Consider the following 21,060-nt stretch of genomic DNA (forward strand, 5'->3'; position numbering starts at 1 on the left):
ATCTGGAGTTAAAATCACGGTTTTGTGACAACAGACTAAATTTAGGACAAGAAAAAAGAAAATATGAATAACAGAAATTGCACGGGTTTCTCAATAGAAGTTCTGTATAAGTTAAGTTCAGTTGGTAATTAAACATATCAGTTCTACTATAGTAGCAGACAGTCAATAAACTGACCTCAGAATCTCCAGTCTACAGAGGGGACCCTTCAGAAAACCACACAGATGCATCACTCCTGAATCCTTCAGCTTGTTCTGACTCAGGTCCAGCTCCTTCAGAGAGCAGTGGGAATTGGCCTTCAGAGCTGATGCAAAAGAATCACAGCTGATCTCTGACAAACTGCAGCGATACAACCTGAGTAAAGAATAGAAAATGGAGACAAATCATTGAAAATCCAATCAGAAATGTGCACCTCAACATTACTATCAACTAATCAATGAATTCTCAGTGAACTGACCTCAGAGTCTCCAGTCTACAGTTTGGACTCTCCAGTCCATCAGACAGATGCTTCACTCCTGAATCCTTCAGGTTATTGGAGCTCATGTCCAGATATTTCAGATGGGAGGGGTTGGACTTCAGAGCTGAGGCCACAACTTCACAGTGACTCTCTGAGAGTCCACAGCCAGAAAGTCTGTCGTGGTACAAACAGATGAAACACCAAACATTTTATATTTAATTACGGTATTTGAGACCAAAAAGTTGGACATTCCTGTTTGAAATTTTGTTGATCAAGATGAAATGAAGAAACGTGAACAATTACGGTTTAAATAAAATATTAAAGCCATCCCATTTTTTTTGTATTTAGGCTATTCAAATTTTTTAAACCAATAACAAAATTTTACAAGGCTACATTTAAACACATCATAACAAATTAATTGACCCTCTCACCCAATGACAGCTATGCTCCTTTTTAAAAATTAATATCAGAATGGAAAAAGTACTGGCCAGCCCCAACGCACACACACTGTTGAAAATATACTGCAAATGCATTGTTGAAAAATTAATGACTTACACAGCCTTTCGGCAGTTCCTCACAGCTGGGATCAGTCTTAGTCGTCCCTCCAGTGATGTCTTGTACTTTTCCAGGTCCAGCTCATCCAGAACCTCCTCTGACATCTGCAGCATGTAGGCCAGAGCTGAGCAGTGGATTTCAGAGAGTTTCTTCTCTGATCTGTTCTCTGACTTCAAGAAGTCTTGGATGTCCTGACGTAATGAGGCGTCGTTCATCTCAATCAGACAGTGGACGACATTAGTGCTTCTTTCAGGTGAAATGTTGTACATGTTCATCTCCTTCAGGTTGTCAATGGCTCTCTGGATCATTTCTGGACTGGTCTCTCTCTGACCCAGGAGTCCTCTTAACAGTCTTTGGTTGGACTCTAGAGAGAGGCCATGAAGGAAGCGAACCAACAGATCCAGGTGACCATTGCTACTCTCCAGAGATTTCTCCATGACTCTGTTCAGAAAGACATCCAGAGTTGAGTCATTGTAGTTTTGTCCCAGGAAGTCCTTCAGCACCTCTGTCTTCCTGTTGGTGTAACAGTGGATCATGTAGACTGCAGCCAGAAACTCCTGAACACTCAGATGGACGAAGCAGAACACCTTGTCCTGGTACAGCCCTCTCTCCTCTACAAAGATCTGTGTCAACACTTCCGAGTACACTGAGGCTGCTCTGATATTGATGCCATACTTTGTCAGGTCTGATTCATAGAAGATCAGGTTTCCTTTCAGCAGTTGATCAAAAGCCAGTTTTCCCAGAGACTCAATCATCTTCCTGGTCTCTGGACTCCAGTGTGGATCTGTCCCAGATCCTCCATCATATTTGACCTTCTTCACTTTGGTCTGAACCACCAGGAAGTGGATGTACATCTCAGTCAAGGTCTTGGGGAGATCTTCTCCCTCTTTGGTTTTCAACACATCCTCCAGAACTGTAGCAGAGATCCAGCAGAAGACTGGGATGTGACACATGATGTGGAGGCTCCGTGATGTCTTGATGTGGGAGATGATCCTGCTGGCCTCCTCCTCATCTCTGAATCTCTTCCTGAAGTACTCCTCCTTCTGGGGGTCAGTGAACCCTCTGACCTCTGTCACCATGTCAACACACTCAGGGGGGAGCTGATTGGCTGCTGCAGGTCGTGTGGTTATCCAGAGGCGAGCAGAGGGAAGCAGTTTCCCGCAGATGAGGTTTGTCAGCAGCACATCCACTGAGGTGGACTCTGTAACATCAGTCAGGATCTCATTGTTGTAGAAGTCCAGAGGAAGTCGACTCTCATCCAGACCATCAAAGATGAACACAACCTGGAACTCTTCAAAGCTGCAGATTCCTGCTTCTTTGGTTTCAGTGAAGAAATGATGAACAAGTTCCACCAAACTGAACTTCTTCTCTTTCACCACATTCAGCTCTCTGAAAGTGAATGGAAATGTAAACTGAATGTCCTGGTTGGCTTTGCCTTCAGCCCAGTCCAGAGTGAACTTCTGTGTTAAGACTGTTTTCCCAATGCCAGCCACTCCCATAGTCATCACTGTTCTGATTGGTTTATCTCTTCCAGGTGGGCCTTTAAAGATGTCTTCTGGTCTGATGGTTGTTTCTGGTCTGTGTGGTTTCCTGGATGCTGTTTCAATCTGTCTGACCTCATGTTCATCATTGACCTCTGCAGTTCCTCCCTCTGTGATGTACAGTTCTGTGTAGGTCTGGTTCAGTAAAGCTGGTTTTCCTGCTTTAGCAATCCCCTCAAACACACACTGGAACTTCTCCTTCAGAGCAGATTTGATTTTATGTTGACAAACTGGAGCAATAAGATCTAAATGAACACACACCAATAAGCAATAAATAGCCAGGAATATTTTGTGTTTGGATAAATTCTGTGCTCTTGAGACATGAGTAAATGTCTAATTTATCCAACAGATTACTTACTTCTCTTCATACAGTCAGCCAGCTCCTCCTGCTTCATTCTCCTCAGGAAGTTCACTGTGATCTTCATAAATGCTTCTCTGCTGATCCTCTGCTCTTCATCCTCACACTCCAACACCTCCTCATCCTCCCACTGATCCTCTAAGCATTCTGGGTAATCTGGACTCAGGCCTCTGTGAATCTTCTTCAGCTCGTTCTTCACAAAAGTGACAATGTTGTCCTCCAGCAGCTGGAACAGAAAACTATATGAATGAAACAATCCCAGTGGAATCATGGAGCCAGACATCAGATCCATGTTGGACAGACTGATCATCCACTGGTCTACAAAGAGCAGCATGGAGACGACTGTCAACACAATAGATGTCAAATAGTTGTTGTACATGTACAGACCATAAATACGGAGTCCAGATGTTTTTCATGCTGCAGGACAGACTGACCACTGGGAAACTCTGAACTCTTCTGGTGGACTCTGTGGACCAATCATCAACAATTAGTTAACACTATGCTACGACCAACCATAAATATTGTATGGATGCACATACATTGAAACAACAAGTTAAAAATTGTGTGTTCTGTGATGATTGTCCTGATCAGAACATTACTTTGCTGTGACATTCTTCAGGAAGTTAAACACAACATAATTTCTAAAAAGAAGATCACATGAGCTCATGCTGTGATTCAGGAAGAACTGAATTTTAGAGCAAATACTGTACATCTGGTATCAGTGGTGTTGCCACTAAAAGTAAATGTGCACACCTTCAGTATATAATGCCAATTACATTTTTCATCTTTCAGCAAGTGTTTTCTGTTTCTAAATTACTATTGAATCACAGACATAAAAAACAATTATTACACTCAGTCTAATGATCCTGCCTTTGCTGACAAAAAATATCACGGTGACACCATGATATTTTCACAGTGCAGGACACGTCAGTAGCTCTATAGTTCTACACAACATCACAGCTGACCATGATGTTGAATGCGGTTTAACAAATTTGAAATTTGCTAATATCTTACTTCTTTACAGCAGATTGTTTCTGTCCTTTAAAATTAATATAGTTAGGCTTTGACTGATCACTCTTCATAGACACACAGCTGGGTCCAGGTTCAGGTTCAGGATCAGGATCAGGTTCAGGTTCAGGTTCAGGTTCGGGTTCAGGTTCAGCAGAGTCTGGTCTGTGCGGCTGCTTTGTTCTTCAACCCAACACACAAACACAGATTAGAGCATGAATAATGATGGTTCAATGATTTTAGTGTAAGCGTCATGGACATGGTCATCTCACCTCTGAGCTCTGGTTTGGTCCTCATGGTCTCCACTCAGATGTATTTTTTTAGAGGGAGGGGCTCCCTCCTCTCTGTCCTCACGCTGATCCATGATGATGAATCCACACCAACTCACACACTTTCTATCTTCATCTGTAGAGAAAACACAAATCTCATCTCATCTCATCTTCTACTACCACTTATCCTTATTAGGGTCGCTGGAGCCTATCCCAGCTGTCATTGGGTGAAAGGCGGTGGACACCCTGGACAGGTCGCCAGGCTATCGCAGGGCTAACACAGAGACAAACAACTATTCACACTCACACCTAGGGTCAGTAGAATCACAAATTAGACAAACAATCATGTCATTGGAGGGTGGGAGGAAACCTGAGCACCTGGAGAAAACCCACGCAGACACAGGGAGAACCTGCAAACTCTACTCAGAAAGGCCGAAGGCGGAGGAACACAGCTCATTCATCCGAAATCATCTTTACATCATTTCTACTGTAAAATATCAGCTGTTCCTCCACTGATTGGCTCTTATTCTCAGTTTCCTATCAGATTCAGCTGACTACTGTCAGACAACAGTATGAAGTAGAGAAGCTGTCATCAGCTGAAGTACTTCCACCATATAGTCACTAGATGGAGACATAAAGCTTTGGTGAACAGAGCTGTATATTAGAGAGAGTCTGGCCAACTCGGGAACGGACTGTTTGGACCACTCTATCCCTCTATGCTGATTGGTTCTAAGCTGATCACGTGTTTCATTGGCGCAACGTTAGATACATCTAACCAATATTCACCCATAGAGACGTAGCAATAACAGAATAAAATTGGATTGAAAGTTAAAATACGCCACAGTGCTCAGCCTAAGGCTCCAGCACCAGATCAGGAAAACACGGAGGAAACTCCGTTTCCCCAGTGAACAAAAACGGAGAAAGTTATGGGAACAGAAGGCTTAATGGAAGAACTGGATGACAGCTGATTTCTCTCTATTATGTGATGTAAATGTCAATGTCTCTCTTTGACGTTCGTTAAGATTTTATAAAGGAAAAATAAAGTCATTCCATCATTAATGTGAACCTTGATCTCAAAAACGCCCAACACCACTTTACAAATGAAGTCTGAAGTTAACCAAGCCTTATGCTAGCCTTATGTTGGCTAGTTATCTAGACTAAAGGCTTAGAAAAATAGCAGCTACTGTCATATATACGGGAAGCCACGTGTCGATTTAGATAGCGAACACATAACACAGAACTTTGCCTCGGCTACTAGTTATTATGGCTAACGTGCTAATGTTAAAATGATCTGTCAATGATTACATATTGACAGATGTTGGGGATAACATTTATAGGCCCGTTGATGGTGGAAATGAGACATTTATTTCAACATTGCACATCCGCCCCATTGGGTGGAAGGAGCTAGCTCCTTCTGAGCTATCAAACATGGCACCCATGATTTGAGTTGACTAGACTCTCTCTGATACATGGTTCTGGTAGTGAAGTTGAGAGCAGATTTTTTTCAACAACCATTCAATGAATTTGCCCATAAGCTGAGGTCTTATTAATACTCAGAGATTTCAAAACTGGTTTTTAAGTTTCATTTTTCAAAAGAAGATCCTTCCGAAGTACCAAAATGATTGAGATTTTTGCATTTTGCCTCATCCTGTAGATAATCTCCTTTTCAAGACTGTTTTAATGTTCAGTTGTTCAAACATCGTCAGAAATGTGGTCATTTACCTGGATGATCATTACGGGGGAACTGATAAGAATGTATTGAGTTTCTATTTCTATTTCCACTATTTAACCTCGCCCACTGGCTAAAATTGGGATGCACATACAAACTGCAGCCACCCAGATGAAAATGCAGTTGAACCAACAGGAACCTTCAGATGAGTCTTCATAAGAGCTGGAGTGAGACTCTGTCTGCTCTGTCTCAAACTCTGAGGCCTCCTCAGACTGCATGGTCGTTTCCAGAGCCTCTTGTGTTCTGTACTGTCTCGCCATCTCGAAAATGATTCCTCCTTAACAACTGCTCTTACTAAAAACGTTAGTTGCAGTGCACCCGCATAAACAACCTGAGCAAACAAAGATTGTTACTCATCTTTCTCCTTTATTGAATAAGTTTATGGTGCAAGTTATAACACAAGTGCACCATTGCAGAAGAACAGAAAAACAGTGAAATTCTGCAGCCTGCATTGAAAGTGGAAATACAGACGCAATCTATAAAAATGTTTAACTGAAGGCTACTAGTCCACAATGAAATCTTAACCTAAAGAAAAGCATTAATTTATGTTAAGACAAATGTGGGACCAAAAAGTGCGTCTATAACGGTTTTCAATGGGGCATTTTTGTCCCTGGGAACAAATGTGTCAGTTTTTGCGTAGCTTACCCATTTTAGGCTTATTTAAGAAACTGACACCAGAAATCTGAGAAATATCTTTGCCACGTTTCAGCAATATTCATTCAACACAGCTAAAACGGCCTGGAGTTAAAAAAAACTCGGTAATATCAAGCTGATCTGATTTCAATGAAGAAAAGTTCCTGACCTGTAGATGCATCAAGTCCCGTTACGGAGAAGAAAATTATCTGCGCCACAGCCGTCACGAAAACGAAAGTAAACCTCCAAAGTTTTCAGGAAGTTGTTATCAGAAGTTGAAGCCCCACAACTTACCTACAACATCATTATTATAATCATATTATGATTATTATTACTGCCTTGATGTTTTATTTCATGTTGTACAACCTGTTTGTCACCTTTACAATGAACAATGTGAATTGTTATCAGTGTGCGTGTGGTGCACGGACGTCTTAGAGTGACGGACCGGGAGAGAGTCGTTGACACCCCGTTTGTCAGGTCAATTTCCGATCCGATCCCTAAAAACCCAAGCTCTGACTGCCCTCACAAGCTCTCACCGACACATGAGATCTCACATAAGACTGCGAAGGTTAGTTGTGTACTTGATCTTCTGATAAGTATGAACACTTGCAGAGATAAACACCTTCAAAGCAGTGTGGCAGTGGAGTCAACAAATAAATTCTTCTGATCTAGGAGCAATACCATGGTGAGATCTTCAGAGGTTTGTCACATGGAAGGTGCAAGTGTGTTTAATTTTAAGATCATCTTCAATCAAAATTGAAATCTGTGATTGCAAATTATTTTATTTAATAAATGTATACACAGACACAGCAGAATATGGAACTTTTTTTTTTTTTTTTTTAAAAAAACTAAAAATTGGTCACGTTTTAAAGTCATTGGTATGATTTTTTCAGAGTTACAGACATGTCCTACCCAGGGGCTACATGTGGCTGAGCCTTCAACATAAACCATATGAACTTCAAAATAATTTAAATAGAGTTTTATGGTAAATCCATGCACAATTATTTCTTTTCATGTTTCATGTCAAATTATTTTAACACATTCTGAGAAATTTTAATGCTGCATAGGCTGCTCCCCTGAACCCATGAACCCATAAACCCAAAGACCCCGACTGACAGTCTACTTTGATGGCTCGGTTGTCAGGACATTTTTACAAGCTTGAGTGTGGCCATGTACCATTGGCACACGCGGACCTGCCTGGACTTTTCCATAGGCTTCCTTGTTCATGGCCAGCTTACGGACTACAAATTATGACAACTTAATTGTTAATCACACAAACTACAGCTAGTGTATACATTTCAATGAATACACAATACAGATAGAAAATAAACACTGACTTACAACCAAAACAGTCACAAAAAAAGATGAAGAAAGACCATGAATAGTGTTGGAAACACACTCTGTGATGCATAACGTACACTTCAGAAATAAAAAATTCTACAATAAAACAATAATATTCGAAGTTAGATGTTACTGCATACCGTCATATATGTTTTACCTCTAGAATTTGTTTCCAGAATTTCTAGAATATTGTTTCACTGATAATAAAGTTATTATGTAATGTTTTGGAAAGAGATTTAAAAATAAATAAATAAATAAATTAAGTACTTTCAAACAGTATATCAGACAGCACAATGTTGCAGGAATACAAGCGATTGGAAAAGATTTTGGAAACTTAGAACTGAGCAAAGTGGTTCATTTTTCTCCATTTCTTCAAAAGCTCAACAGGAGAACCAACCAGGAAGAACAGGAAAGTGCTCACTCAGCATAAAAACAATTCATATCTACACTATTTGGACAGTGTTCAACAAAGTTGGAAAAGAGTCACATTGTCTCAAGTCTTAGGAAATTAAATAAGAAAGAAACAAAATATATAAAGTGCACAAATATAAAGAAAAAGCCGTAACAGCTGAACTCTAAATAAACCATAGACCATAAAAAAATAACTTAGCTGCCTGTGGTAAGTCTTGCAGTTTTGTAAAATAATATAAAAAAATAAAAAACACCAGTGTTGGGGATCAAAAATATGTGATGCATATTCAACACAGCTGCCCACCCCAACTCGTGCTCAAAGGAAATAATGTGTAGCACTGCCCTCCCTGCCACAAGAGGTCACTCTACTCATCAAAGATCAACAAGGTAGCATCCAGGGAGGGCTGGTGATGGTGACTGATGCTGGTGGGTTTATTCTCTGTATCACCTCTCAGTAACATGAACATCTCTACAAGCTGCTGCTGCTGCTTCAAGCTCCATGGATCATCAGGACACATCAGCACAAACACCAACCATGTTCACTCTCACAAAGCTGATCACTCCCATCTGTGACAGAGAGCAAACACATTTACAGATGTTATATTTAAAGAAAGGGCCTACTCAAACACATGATGGTAAATACAACAAGTTTATTTCTGTCCAATCCTGAAGCCTGTGACTATTTAACTATTCTCTGCCCACAACTTCACTGAGGGAAACAGGAAAAACACGCCTTTGCTTTCATTCTGTGTTTAGTGCAATACAACTGAAGGTTCTACTGACCTCAGAGTCTCCAGTTTACATTCTGGACTCTCCTGAAAGTCACGAAGCTGCTTCACTCCTGAATCCGGCAGCTTGTTTCCACTCAGCTCCAACTCTCTCAGATGAGAGGGGTTGGACTTCAGAGCTGAGATCAGAGAATCACAGCTGATCTCTGACAAACTGCAGTAACTCAATCTAAACAGAGAACAGAAATAGTTAAAATTCAGTTAGCTGAGTTCAGGTTTTAAATGGGTCCTTGTCCCAGTTTACATGCAGTGGACAAAATTGAATAACTCAGTCTGAATAGAGAACAGAAACTGAGTTAAAATCCACTCAGTTCAGGTTTCAAATGTGCAGCTCAAAATCTCTATGTCTTAATCAATGAGATGTTCCCTAAAATTGTTATTATAATTGTTTATAAAAATTCTGTAAGAACATAAATTCATTTAAGTTGGTAATAAACATTAAACACATCTACAATAAATTACAGTCAGTGAACTGACCTCAGAGTCTCCAGTCTACAAAGTGGATTCTTCAGAAAACCACACAGATACTTCACGCCTGAATCCTTCAGGTTGTTTCCTCTCATGTCCAGATGTCTCAGATGGGAGGGGTTGGACTTCACAGCTGATCCCAAAGCATCACAGCTGATCGCTGACAAACTGCAGCGATACAACCTGAATAAAAACAAATCAACCAGTCAAACAGAAGCAGAAAAAAAGAGCTAGCAGTGGCTCCACTGATACAAACTCATGTTGACCAACAAGTAAAAAACCCTCTAATATTTGAGAAACGGTAGTTACTGGAGGTATAAGTATATGTCTATCATCTGTATCCCCTAGTTTCCTTCATTGCAACAACAACAACAACAAAAAAAAACATGTGATGAGGTTTCATAGGGGACAGCAGTACTTCTGTATCATGGAGAACACATAGGTTGATTTTGGTCTCAGTCTATTCAGATGAGCACCGACACAAGTTATTTCTAAAAAGGTCACACTAAATAACTTCTGTTTTGGAACTGGAAGCATCATATGTTTAACAAAGCTTCTTTATCACTAATTGCGGATTCTCTGTTGATTGAATAATTAAGCATCAAAGTTCAAATCAACAGCTCTCTTTGTTATTTTGAACAAATCCTGATCATAATAACCTTTAGAGATAAGATTTAGAGTAAAACTGTTATAATATGAGGATGCATTCGTTTTCACTAGTGTATCTAATAGGGGTTGGAATCAGATTCATGTCTGCAGTCACCACATCTTTCACATCATATTAATCTCAACACACAAATAAAAAGTAGTGTCTGACCCCAGAATCTCCAGTCTACAGAGTGGACTCTTCATAAAATCCCACAGGTGCTTCACTCCTGAATCCTTCAACTGGTTGTTGCTCAAGTCCAGATGTCTCAGATGGGAGGGGTTGGACTTCAGAGCTGAGACCAGATAATCACAGCTGATCTCTGACAAACTGCACCAACTTAATCTGAATTAAGCATAAAAAATTAGTTAGAAACACTGACTTTCTATGCAGATGAGCAGGAATGAAAAACATTGACTTGTTTTTTTTTTTTTGTGACAAAAGGTTACATTTCTTACAAGACACGAGAAACAAAAGGAAATTTGCAGATTTAAGTTTAGAAATTATGTATGAGTCAATGAACTGACTTCAGAGTCTCCAGTCTACAGAGTGGACTCTCCAGAAAACCACACAGATGCTTCACTCCTGAATCCTGCATCTTGTTGAAGCCCAGGTCCAGCTCTCTGAGATTGGAGGGGTTGGACTTCAGAGCTGAGACCAGAGAATCACAGCTGATCTCTGACAAACTGCAACGATATAACCTGAACAAAGAGTTTAGAAGTTTTAAACATGCTAACCTCTTCTCCAAAATGAGTAGAGTGACTTTATCCTTTCTTGTGGATCATTGTAAACACACACTACCAGCCAAAGGTGAAGGTGAAGCAAGATATGTGGAATCATGTAGCGAAGAAAGTATTGTTAACCCTCTGAATCCCAAGCCCGACCGCGGGCTCAAAATACTACTTTTTTATTTTTAATTATTCGTATTTACAAACCCTTTGTCCGATCTGAAAGCTGTAAAGACTGGCGCAATCGCGGGATTCTAAAGTTTCCGAGGGTACATGAATGCCTCAGAGGTAACGTCATTAACATATTGAAACTTTACAGAGAAAACGGACCAATTTTATGAAATTTCGTCAACATCGCTTCCGTCTAACGTCATCTTTAAATAACTCTAAATATGTTTTCTATTCAAGAATTCAAGGATTTTTATTTGTCATTCACAACCATACAGAAGCATGAGCTGGAACGAAATTATGCACTTTCAGGTTGTTACCCATAGTAACTATAATATATAGATACTGAGTTACTATAATATAGACACAAGTAAACAGTATATAATACTAATAGCTGTGTCTAACAAGATAAATAAAATAAGATAAGCTAACTAAGGCATAAAAAAATATACATAAGAATAAAAGGTAACACTTTATATTAAGACACGCATATTCACCATTAATTAGCTACTTACCAACATGACATCATGTTTACGGACTTCAATAGCTGCTTATTCACAAACATAACAAGACCATCCCTGTAGTGAACAACAGTAAAACACGAATATGTGACGTTATTTTTATACAAAATTGAACCGTTTTCCAACCTTGGCCTCTTTGCAGTAGTCTATGCAGGGCTGTTGGTTGTTCGTTTTCACATCCATCATCTCATCTTCCATACCACTTAATTGCAGGGCTAACACAGAAACAAACCACACGCACAACCTGGGGTCAATTTAGAGTCTCCAATTAACCTAACAAGCGTATCTTTGGAGGTGGGAGAAAACCGCGTACCACGTGGACTCCAGGACCTTGAAATGCTTCTTACGAAGCTACTCCTTCATTGCCCAGGCAGTGTGTTTGGGTTCATTGTCATGCTAAAAGTCCCAGCCACGTTTCATCTTCAATGCCCTTGCTGATGGTAGAAGTTTCACTCAAAATCTCACTATACATGGCCCCATTCATTCTTTCCTTTAAGAGATTTAAATCACGGCACAAATCCATCAGTATGTTTTTGGGGAAGCGATGTTGAGCAGATCAGATTAATTAACGCTATTTGAAAACGCACGGTTCTCAAAATCCTCCAATAATACAAGATAGCAATGGTAGTGTAGACTACTTCAACTTTTCTTTTATAGCTTGTCATGTCGATTATCCGCTAAACACCGACTGAGTATTTTTATAAGAGACCGGCAATGTGTGGTAACTGTGAAGTTTGAGATGCTGTTGAACACTATGACTGTCTTAATGGGTTCCATGTGTAGTTCCACTGTTCTACTACTAGATTTTGTGTGTATGCACGGTCAGAATTGTGCGTAAATTTACACACTTTTCTAAGCACAAGTATAAATTGATAAATGCCATACTTTGCATCGGAATGTGGTTACGCTCTGATTACGCACAGATCTGTGCGTACGCACGGTTGATAAATGAGGTCCCTGGAAGTAGGCTACAGTCCTTGCTGCAGGCGGCCCCAGCTCGAATCCCGCACTGGCCGCTCTTTCCTCCGTGTCATTTTTAATCTCGTACGTAATGTTCGGGCTACTTCTGGTGCAGGTAAGATCCACGATAACCCCGTTTCTCTTCTTCTTCTTCTGCGATCGGCTTTCTTGGGTGTTTTTTTTCCCGGGGTCACACCCCTGCGCAGTGGTTGTGGAGCATGCGCACACGCCATGTCCGATGAAAACTCTGATTCCGATCGCATTATCTGGGTGTCTCAATCGGAAAATGAGAACTCAGATTTTAATCGGAGTAACGTGTTTACATGCACTTAAATTCTCCTGTTATAGTCCGATTAAGGCAATAATTCGTTTTTTTTTCACGTGCATGTAAATGCACTGTGTTAAGAGCGTCCGGCAGGGAGGATCCTTGGAGCACTGTAAATCGCTGGTGTTATAGTCTGTGATGCATGTAATGCCTTTCCACATGCTGCGTGGATCCTGGGAAGAGAAGTGACCCTCAATCTTGAGGGTACATGCAACTTTGGCTAGATTCCGGAAAAGTAGCCACACTTTGCTCCGTTGACAGCGTTGCAAACCCTCACAAGGAGCCTCATGTTGTAGTCACCTGAAATAGTTTTCACTTCACAGATGTGCCTTGTGGTTTATTTGTGGAATTTCTTGCCTTCTTAATGGGGTTGGACCATCAGTTGTGTTGTGCAGAACTCAGGTTAGTACACAGCTGACAGGCCTATTGACAACTTTTGGAATCCATATTATTGTAAGAATCAATCAACTAAATAAAGATAAAGAATAGTCCATCATTACTTTAAAGACTGAAAGTCAGTCAGTCTGGAAATCTGCAAAAACTTTAAATGTACCCTCAAGTGCAGTCGCAAAAACCATCAAGCATTATACGAGAAAACTGTCTCACATGAGGACTGCCGCGGCAAAGGAAGAGTCCCTTCTGCTGCTGAGGATAAGTTTACCCCAGTCACCAACCTCAGGAATCACAATAGCACCTCAGATTAGAACCCAGATAAATTCTGCACAATGTTTAAGTAGCAGACACATCTCTACATCAACTGCTCAGAGAAGACTGTGAATCAGGGCTTTTATGGTCAAATAGCTTCTAAGAAACCACTAGTAAGGAAGAACAATAAATAGAAGAGATTTGTTTGTGCTAAGAAACACAAGGAATGGACATTAGACCAGTAGAAATTTGTGCTTTGGTATGGTGAGCCTAATACCCCTTTCCGAAAATCCCGGGTTGACTTTTGTGTGCTTTCACATTATCAGAAGTCCTGGGTCTGACCTCCCGCTGTGAGAGCTGCATGCCTGTTTTTTCCTCCCTCTCATACGTCGTTGCGTCAACAACGTCATCATTACACATTTAATTACAGTACAGTACAAGTAAACAATGGACAGCATGGTGTATTTTTTAAGGCTTTTGGTTTGTTGATGACCTGGGAATGGACTGGTCAAACTCTTTCAAAAGGCTTCAGACATTTGAATAAATCACTGTGTCCTGCATAGTGCCCGCTATGTGCTGCCGAATGGCACGCGGATCTCACGTCTCACATCTACAATGTAAACAGGCATGAAAATAAAGAAAAAACATTAAATAAGAAGGTGTGCCTTCTAAAAATGAGTTTAGCTGACACCAATATGGAGCTTCAGGAGTCCGATTATAAGCGGGAAAGAATGATAATAATCCTTCCCATTAATGTTCTTGTGAACCGAACTGACCATCATAAGTCTACTAAGTAAAAAAAATAAATAATGTAACTGACCTCAGAGTCTCCAGTCTACAGAGTGGACTCTCCAGTCCATCCGACAGATTCACTCCTGAATCCTGCAGGTTGTTGAAGCTCATGTCCAAATATTTCAGATGGGAGGAGTTGGACTTGAGAGCTGAGGCCACAACTTCACAGTGACTCTCTGAGAGTCCACAGCCAGAAAGTCTGTCATGATACAAATAGACTATCATGAAAAATGTTTTACATTACCTTCCTGTATTTGAGAGACTGAGACAAACCAGCCAAATATAAAACCTATACAAAAGCAACAGCTAAAACAAATAGACAGTTTTACGGTGACAACAAAGCAGTAGAGGTGATGTTTTATAACAATCATATCTGGACTTACACAGCTTTTCTGCAATTCTTCACAGCTGGAATCAGCCTCAGTCGTCCCTCCCATGATGTGTTGTAATTTTTCAGATCTAGCTTATCCAGAACCTCCTCTGAAATCTCCAACATGTAGGCCAGAGCTGAGCAGTGGATTTCAGAGAGTTTCTTCTCTGATCTGTTGTCTGACTTCATGAACCCTTGGATGTCCTGATGAACTGAGAGGTCGTTCATCTCAATCAGACAGTGGAAGATGTTGATGCTTCTGTCAGGAGATATGTTATACATTTCCATTGTCTTCAGGTTGTCAATGGCCCTCTGGATCATTTCTGGACTGGTCTTTGTCTGACCCAGTAGTCCTCTTAACAGTCTCTGGTTGGACTCTAGAGAGAGGCCATGAAGGAAGCGAACTATCAGATCCAGGTGACCATTACTACTCTCCAGAGATTTCTCCATGACTCTGTTCAGAAAGACATCCAGAGTTGAGTCATTGTAGTTTTGTCCCAGGAAGTCCTTCAGTACCTCTGTCTTCCTGTTGGTGTAACAGTGGATCATGTAGACTGCAGCTAGAAACTCCTGAACACTCAGATGGACGAAGCAGAACACCTTGTCCTGGTACAGTCCTTTCTGCTCCACAAAGATCTGTGTCAACACTCCTGAGTACACTGAGGCTGCTCTGATATCGATGCCACACTCTGTCAGGTCTGATTCATAGAAGATCAGGTTTCCTTTCATTAGTTGATCAAAAGCCAGTTTTCCCAGAGACTCAATCATCTTCCTGGTCTCTGGACTCCAGTGTGGATCTGTCCCAGATCCTCCGTCATACTTGATGTTCTTCACTTTGGTCTGAACCACCAGGAAGTGGATGTACATCTCAGTCAGGGTCTTGGGGAGATCTTCTCCCTCTTTGGATTTCAACACATCCTCCAGAACTGCAGCAGAGATCCAGCAGAAGACTGGGATGTGACACATGATGTGGAGGCTTTGTGATGTCTTGATGTGGGAGATGATCCTGCTGGCCTGCTCCTCATCTCTGAACCTCTTCCAGAAGTACTCCTCCTTCTGGGGATCACTGAACCCTCTGACCTCTGTCACCATATCAACACACTCAGGAGGGAGCTGATTGGCAGCTGCAGGTCGTGTGGTTATCCAGAGGCGAGCAGAGGGAAGAAGTTTCCCCCTGATGAGGTTTGTCAGCAGCACATCCACTGAGGTGGACTCTGTAACATCAGTCAGGATCTCATTGTTGTAGAAGTCCAGAGGAAGTCGACTCTCATCCAGACCATCAAAGATGAACACAACCTGGAACTCTTCAAAGCCACAGATTCCTGCTTCTTTGGTTTCAGTGAAGAAGTGATGAACAAGTTCCACCAAACTGAACTTCTTCTCTTTCACCACATTCAGCTCTCTGAAAGTGAATGGAAATGTGAAGTGGATGTCCTGGTTGGCTTTGCCTTCAGCCCAGTCCAGAGTGAACTTCTGTGTTAAGACTGTTTTCCCAATGCCAGCCACTCCCATAGTCATCACTGTTCTGATTGGTTCATTTCTTCCAGGTGGGCCTTTAAAGATGTCTTCTGGTCTGATGGTTGTTTCTGGTCTGTCTGGTTTCCTGGATGCCGTTTCAATCTTTCTGACCTCATGTTCATCATTGACCGCTGCAGTTCCTCCCTCTGTGATGTACAGCTCTGTGTAGGTCTGGTTCAGCAAAACTGGTTTTCCTGCTTCAGCAATCCCCTCAAACACACACTGGAACTTTTCCTTCAGAGCAGATTTAATTTTAGGTTGACAAGCTGGAGCAATAAGATCTAAATGAACACACACCAATAAGCAATAAATAGCCAGGAATATTCTGTGTTTGGATAAATTTTGTTCTCTTGAGACATGAGTAAATGTTTAATTCATTCATCAGATTCAATGTTCATAGAAACCCTCTTACTTCTTTCCAGACGATCAACCAGCTCCTCCTGCTTCATTCTCCTCAGGAAGTTCAGTGTGATCTTCAGAAATGCTTCTCTGCTCCTTCTCCTCTGCTCTTCATCCTCACACTCCAACACCTCCTCATCCTCCCTCTGACCCTCTAAGCATTCTGGGTAATCTGGACTCAGACCTCTGTGAATCTTCTTCAGCTCGTTCTTCACAAAAGTGATGATGTTGTCCTCCAGCAGCTGGAACAGAAAACTATATGAATGAAACAATCCCAGTGAAATCATGGAGCCAGACATCAGATCCATGTTGGACAGACTGATCATCCACTGGTCTACAAAGAGCAGCATGGAGACGACTGTCAACACAATAGATGTCAAATAGTTGTTGTACATGTACAGACCATAAATATGGAGTCCAGATGTTTTTCATGCTGCAGGACAGACTGACCACTGGGAAACTCTGAACTCTCCTGGTGGACTCTGTGGACCAATCATCAACAATTAGTTCACATCATGTTTCTACCAACTATAAACATTGTATGGATGCACACAGAAAGAAGTTAAAGATAATGTATTTTATGGTGATTGTCCTGATCAGAACACTACTTTGCTGTGACATTCTACAGTAAGTGAAACGAGACAAAATTTCTAAAATGAAGATCACACGAGCTCACAAGGTGGTTCAGTCAGAGGTGAATTGCAGAGCACATAATACATCTTGCCACTAAAAATAAATGTTCACACCTTCAGTATATAATGCCTTTTGTTGTTTTCACACTACATTTTTCATCTTTCATCAAGTGTTTTCCATCTGTTCTATTGAATCACAATCCCAAAAAACAACTGCAGTTTTACCAGCTTTCCTCTTGTCAAAGGAAATATCAAAATAGAAAAGAAGTTCTGCTGATACCTCATCTTAAGAAGCATATATTACACATTGTATGCACACTCTGTGTGTGTCTCTGATGCTTGACAATTACTACACTCAGTATAATGATCCTACCTTTGCAGACAAACAAAGTCATGATATTTTCACAGTCTGCAGGACACACATTTGCTAATATCTTACTTCTCTACAGCAGACGGTTGTTGCATTTCAAAGTTAATGATGTCAGGCTTTGAATGATCACTCTTCATAGATACACAGCTGAGCTCAGGCTCAGGTTCAGGTTCAGATTCAGGTTGAGGATCAGGATCAGGTTCAGCAGAGTCTGGTCCGTGCGGCTGCTTTGTTCTTCAACCCAACACAAACACAGATTAGAGCGTGAATATTGATGGTTCAATGATTTTAATGTAGGGGTCATGGACATGGTCATCTCACCTCTGAGCTCTGGTTTGGTCCTCATGGTCTCCACTCAGATGTATTTTTTTAGAGGGAGCGACTCCCTCCTCTCTGTCCTCACGCTGATCCATGATGATGAATCCACACTAACTCACACACTTTCTACCTTCATTGGCAGAGGAAACACAAATCTCATCTCATCTCATGCTGTCATTGGGGGAGATGTGGGGTACACCCTGGACAGGTCGCCAGTCTATCGTACACTCACATCTAGGTTTAATTTAGAGTCACCAAATAGCCTAACAAACATGTCTAACAAGCATGTACTACATGAGTACTTGTGGAAAATCCACACAGACACAGGGAGAACATGCACCCACTCAGAAAGGCCCCGGGTCGGAGGAACACAAATCATTCATCTGAAATCATCTTTACATCATATCTACTGTAAAATATCAGCTGCTCCTCCACTGATTGGCTCTTATTCTCAGTTTCCTATCAGATTCAGCTGACTACTGTCAGACAACAGTATGAAGTAGAGAAGCTGTCATCAGCTGAAGTACTTCCACCATATAGTTACTAGATGGAGACATAAAGCTTTGGTGAACAACGCTGTATATTAGAGAGAGTCTGGCCAACTCTATCCCTCTACGCTGATTGGTTCTGAGCTGGTCACGTGACCACCCATAGAGAAGCGGCAGTAACAGAATAAAATTGGATTCACGGTGCTCAGCCTATGGTTCCAGCACAGGATCAGGAATATTAAAAGCCTTTTGCTAGCTAGTTACCTGGACTAAAGGCTTAGAAACATAGCACCTACCGTTATATATACTGTGGGCTACAAAGAATTTTACAGGCTCATTTAAGATTTTTAAAGTAAGTAGACGCTGCTTTTACATACTGACAGATGTTGGCAATAACATTTATAGGCCCGTTGATGGTGAAAATAAGACATTTATTTCAACATAGCACATACACCCAATAGGATTACACTGTAGAATCTTCCCTCTAATGTAGCAAATATGGCACCCACTTAATGAATTTAACCCAAAGCTAAACTTAGAGATTTCAAAACCTGTTTTCGGGTTTCACTTTTCAAAGTACCAAAATGACTGAAATGTAGTCTCATCCTGTAGATAACCCCCCTTTCAAGACTATTTTTAATGTTCTGAATGAACATTCATTCCTGAATGAAAACGCAGGTGAATAAACAGAAACCTTAGTTATATTTAACAAATGCTGAATACTGGAAACTTCAAATATAGCTAACTAGCTAGCTATATACCTAACTTCAAATTCAAATCTTGATCCAACTTGCTTAAACTTCCTGATAACTGTGAGCTCATCATGACTCACATGCTTCTTTAAGATGTACAGTCATATAGAGTTGCAGGTTGACAGGATTACTCTATATTAAGAAAATTAAGAAAATGAATAACTTGAAAAATGGCATTCTAACTGGCACTAAAATGCTACCCACATTGTTAATATGTCTCTTGAAACAATCTTAATGATAGTAATATAACAAAGGAATGGGAGTCTATAATGCAAATTGACATTTCCTTAATATAGATGCTCTCCCTGTAGTCCCGAGTTTACACTTTCAGCTTCTACTCAGTTAAGTGAGACATCGATAGGAAGATTGTTGCTGTTTCTGTTAGAACTAATGTCAAATAATCTGATTTCAACAAATAAATTTTTAAAAACTGCGTTAAAAGCTCAAAGTTCCTCACCTGCAGATGGATCTTCACACGAAGAAAATGATTTGTGTCACAGTCCTCACCAAAGCGAAAGCAAACCGTCGCAGGTGCAGGCGTTTTCAGAAAGATGTTATCAGAAGTTAAAGTCACTGAATTTAACAACTTCAACATCACCTTCAGTTCTGCCACGCGGCTATTATTTATTTATTTATTTTACCAGTTTAATACAGCTTTGTATATTAACAAAATTAATTATTAGTGATAAAATACCATGTATATACCAGTATATTTTTTACTGTGATGACTGTCAAAAAACTGAGGGGTACTTCCATGTTTCTCAAGGCAGGGCCAAAGTGATAAACAAATGAGATTGCCAAGGCTGCCGAACAAGTTTCTCAGGTTAGTAGTGGTGTACATGATCTTATGATAAGTATGAACAATTGCAGCGATGAACATCTTTAAAGCGTTTGCTCTAAATATGTTGAGTATGTGACCAGTTCAGTGTGGTAGTGGAGTTCACACTGTAAAAAGGTACCGTCAAATTTGCAGTAAGTTACTAGCAATAGTTATTCAGCAGATTAAATTATTGGTGTAGTTACTGTAAAATAAAAAACATTAAGAAAAATTGAATACTGCGATTTCAGTAGTTTCTACAGTGCTTGTTTATTAACTGTACAAATAAAACAGTTAAGCATTGTTGTTTTATGTTATTATATATGGCAGTACAGTACTATTAACAGTAGATAATAGCTGATCACTATAAATTCACATTGTCACTCTACAATTTAAATACTGTTTCAGTGTGTTTTAATATTAGCTACCCATCAATAAGAGAATGACCCTGAACTACTACTGAAACTACTGACAAACTGTTGACATAGTTATTGAGCACATTTAGGGAACAGGAACAGGAACAAAGTCATTGAAGTCTTTGATGAAGGAGATTAGCTCCATGGGGGTTCATGTCTGAAGTCTGCCTCATCTGCTCCTTGGCATTGCACCTACTGGAGTCAGGATTAATCCTGGCTAAAAACCTACGGCACGAGATGGAGATGTTGAACATAGCTGGTCCTTCACAGCCCAACAAGCAGACGGTGTAAAACTTTTTTTTTTCTTCTGCTGCTCGTGCTGGTGCTAATGATGCTACTCTAAACAGGCCTGTGTCTCGGCTCAAAAGACCGTTTGGTCATTCAGAGCCATCACTACATAAGCTAATGAGCCTACCTGTAATGAAGATGTCTTCTAGCTGTCTCTAGACGTCGTTGCTGTTGCTGTCGCTTCCCCTTTTAGGCAAAAAAATGAAGTAAATCAGCACAGACGACACATACACACACATGTACAAACGCAACAAAAATTAAAACAAGCACAAGACAAGGCTGTGTAAATAACCTAAGTGCTACCATGTGGCTGAGCCATCAACATAAACCATATGAACTTAATGTCAAAAA

General features: G+C 40.6%; 1 protein-coding gene across 1 annotated transcript in view; it reads right to left on the minus strand.

Moving 5' to 3' along the window:
* LOC125001208 overlaps positions 1-21,060 on the minus strand; it is a 47,584-nt gene that overhangs the window by 2,780 nt on the left and 23,744 nt on the right. The window contains 18 exon segments of the mRNA XM_047577131.1: positions 176-352; positions 456-629; positions 1,011-2,796; positions 2,910-3,135; positions 3,297-3,375; positions 3,924-4,100; positions 4,190-4,322; positions 4,488-4,495; positions 9,084-9,257; positions 9,566-9,739; positions 10,374-10,547; positions 10,730-10,975; positions 14,415-14,540; positions 14,725-16,510; positions 16,642-16,870; positions 17,032-17,110; positions 17,700-17,864; positions 17,952-18,058. Coding sequence (XP_047433087.1) covers positions 176-352; positions 456-629; positions 1,011-2,796; positions 2,910-3,135; positions 3,297-3,375; positions 3,924-4,100; positions 4,190-4,322; positions 4,488-4,495; positions 9,084-9,257; positions 9,566-9,739; positions 10,374-10,547; positions 10,730-10,975; positions 14,415-14,540; positions 14,725-16,510; positions 16,642-16,870; positions 17,032-17,110; positions 17,700-17,864; positions 17,952-18,058 — 6,020 coding nt within the window.

This window comes from Mugil cephalus, chromosome 23 (genome assembly GCF_022458985.1).
Source record: "Mugil cephalus isolate CIBA_MC_2020 chromosome 23, CIBA_Mcephalus_1.1, whole genome shotgun sequence".
NCBI lineage: Eukaryota > Metazoa > Chordata > Actinopteri > Mugiliformes > Mugilidae > Mugil > Mugil cephalus.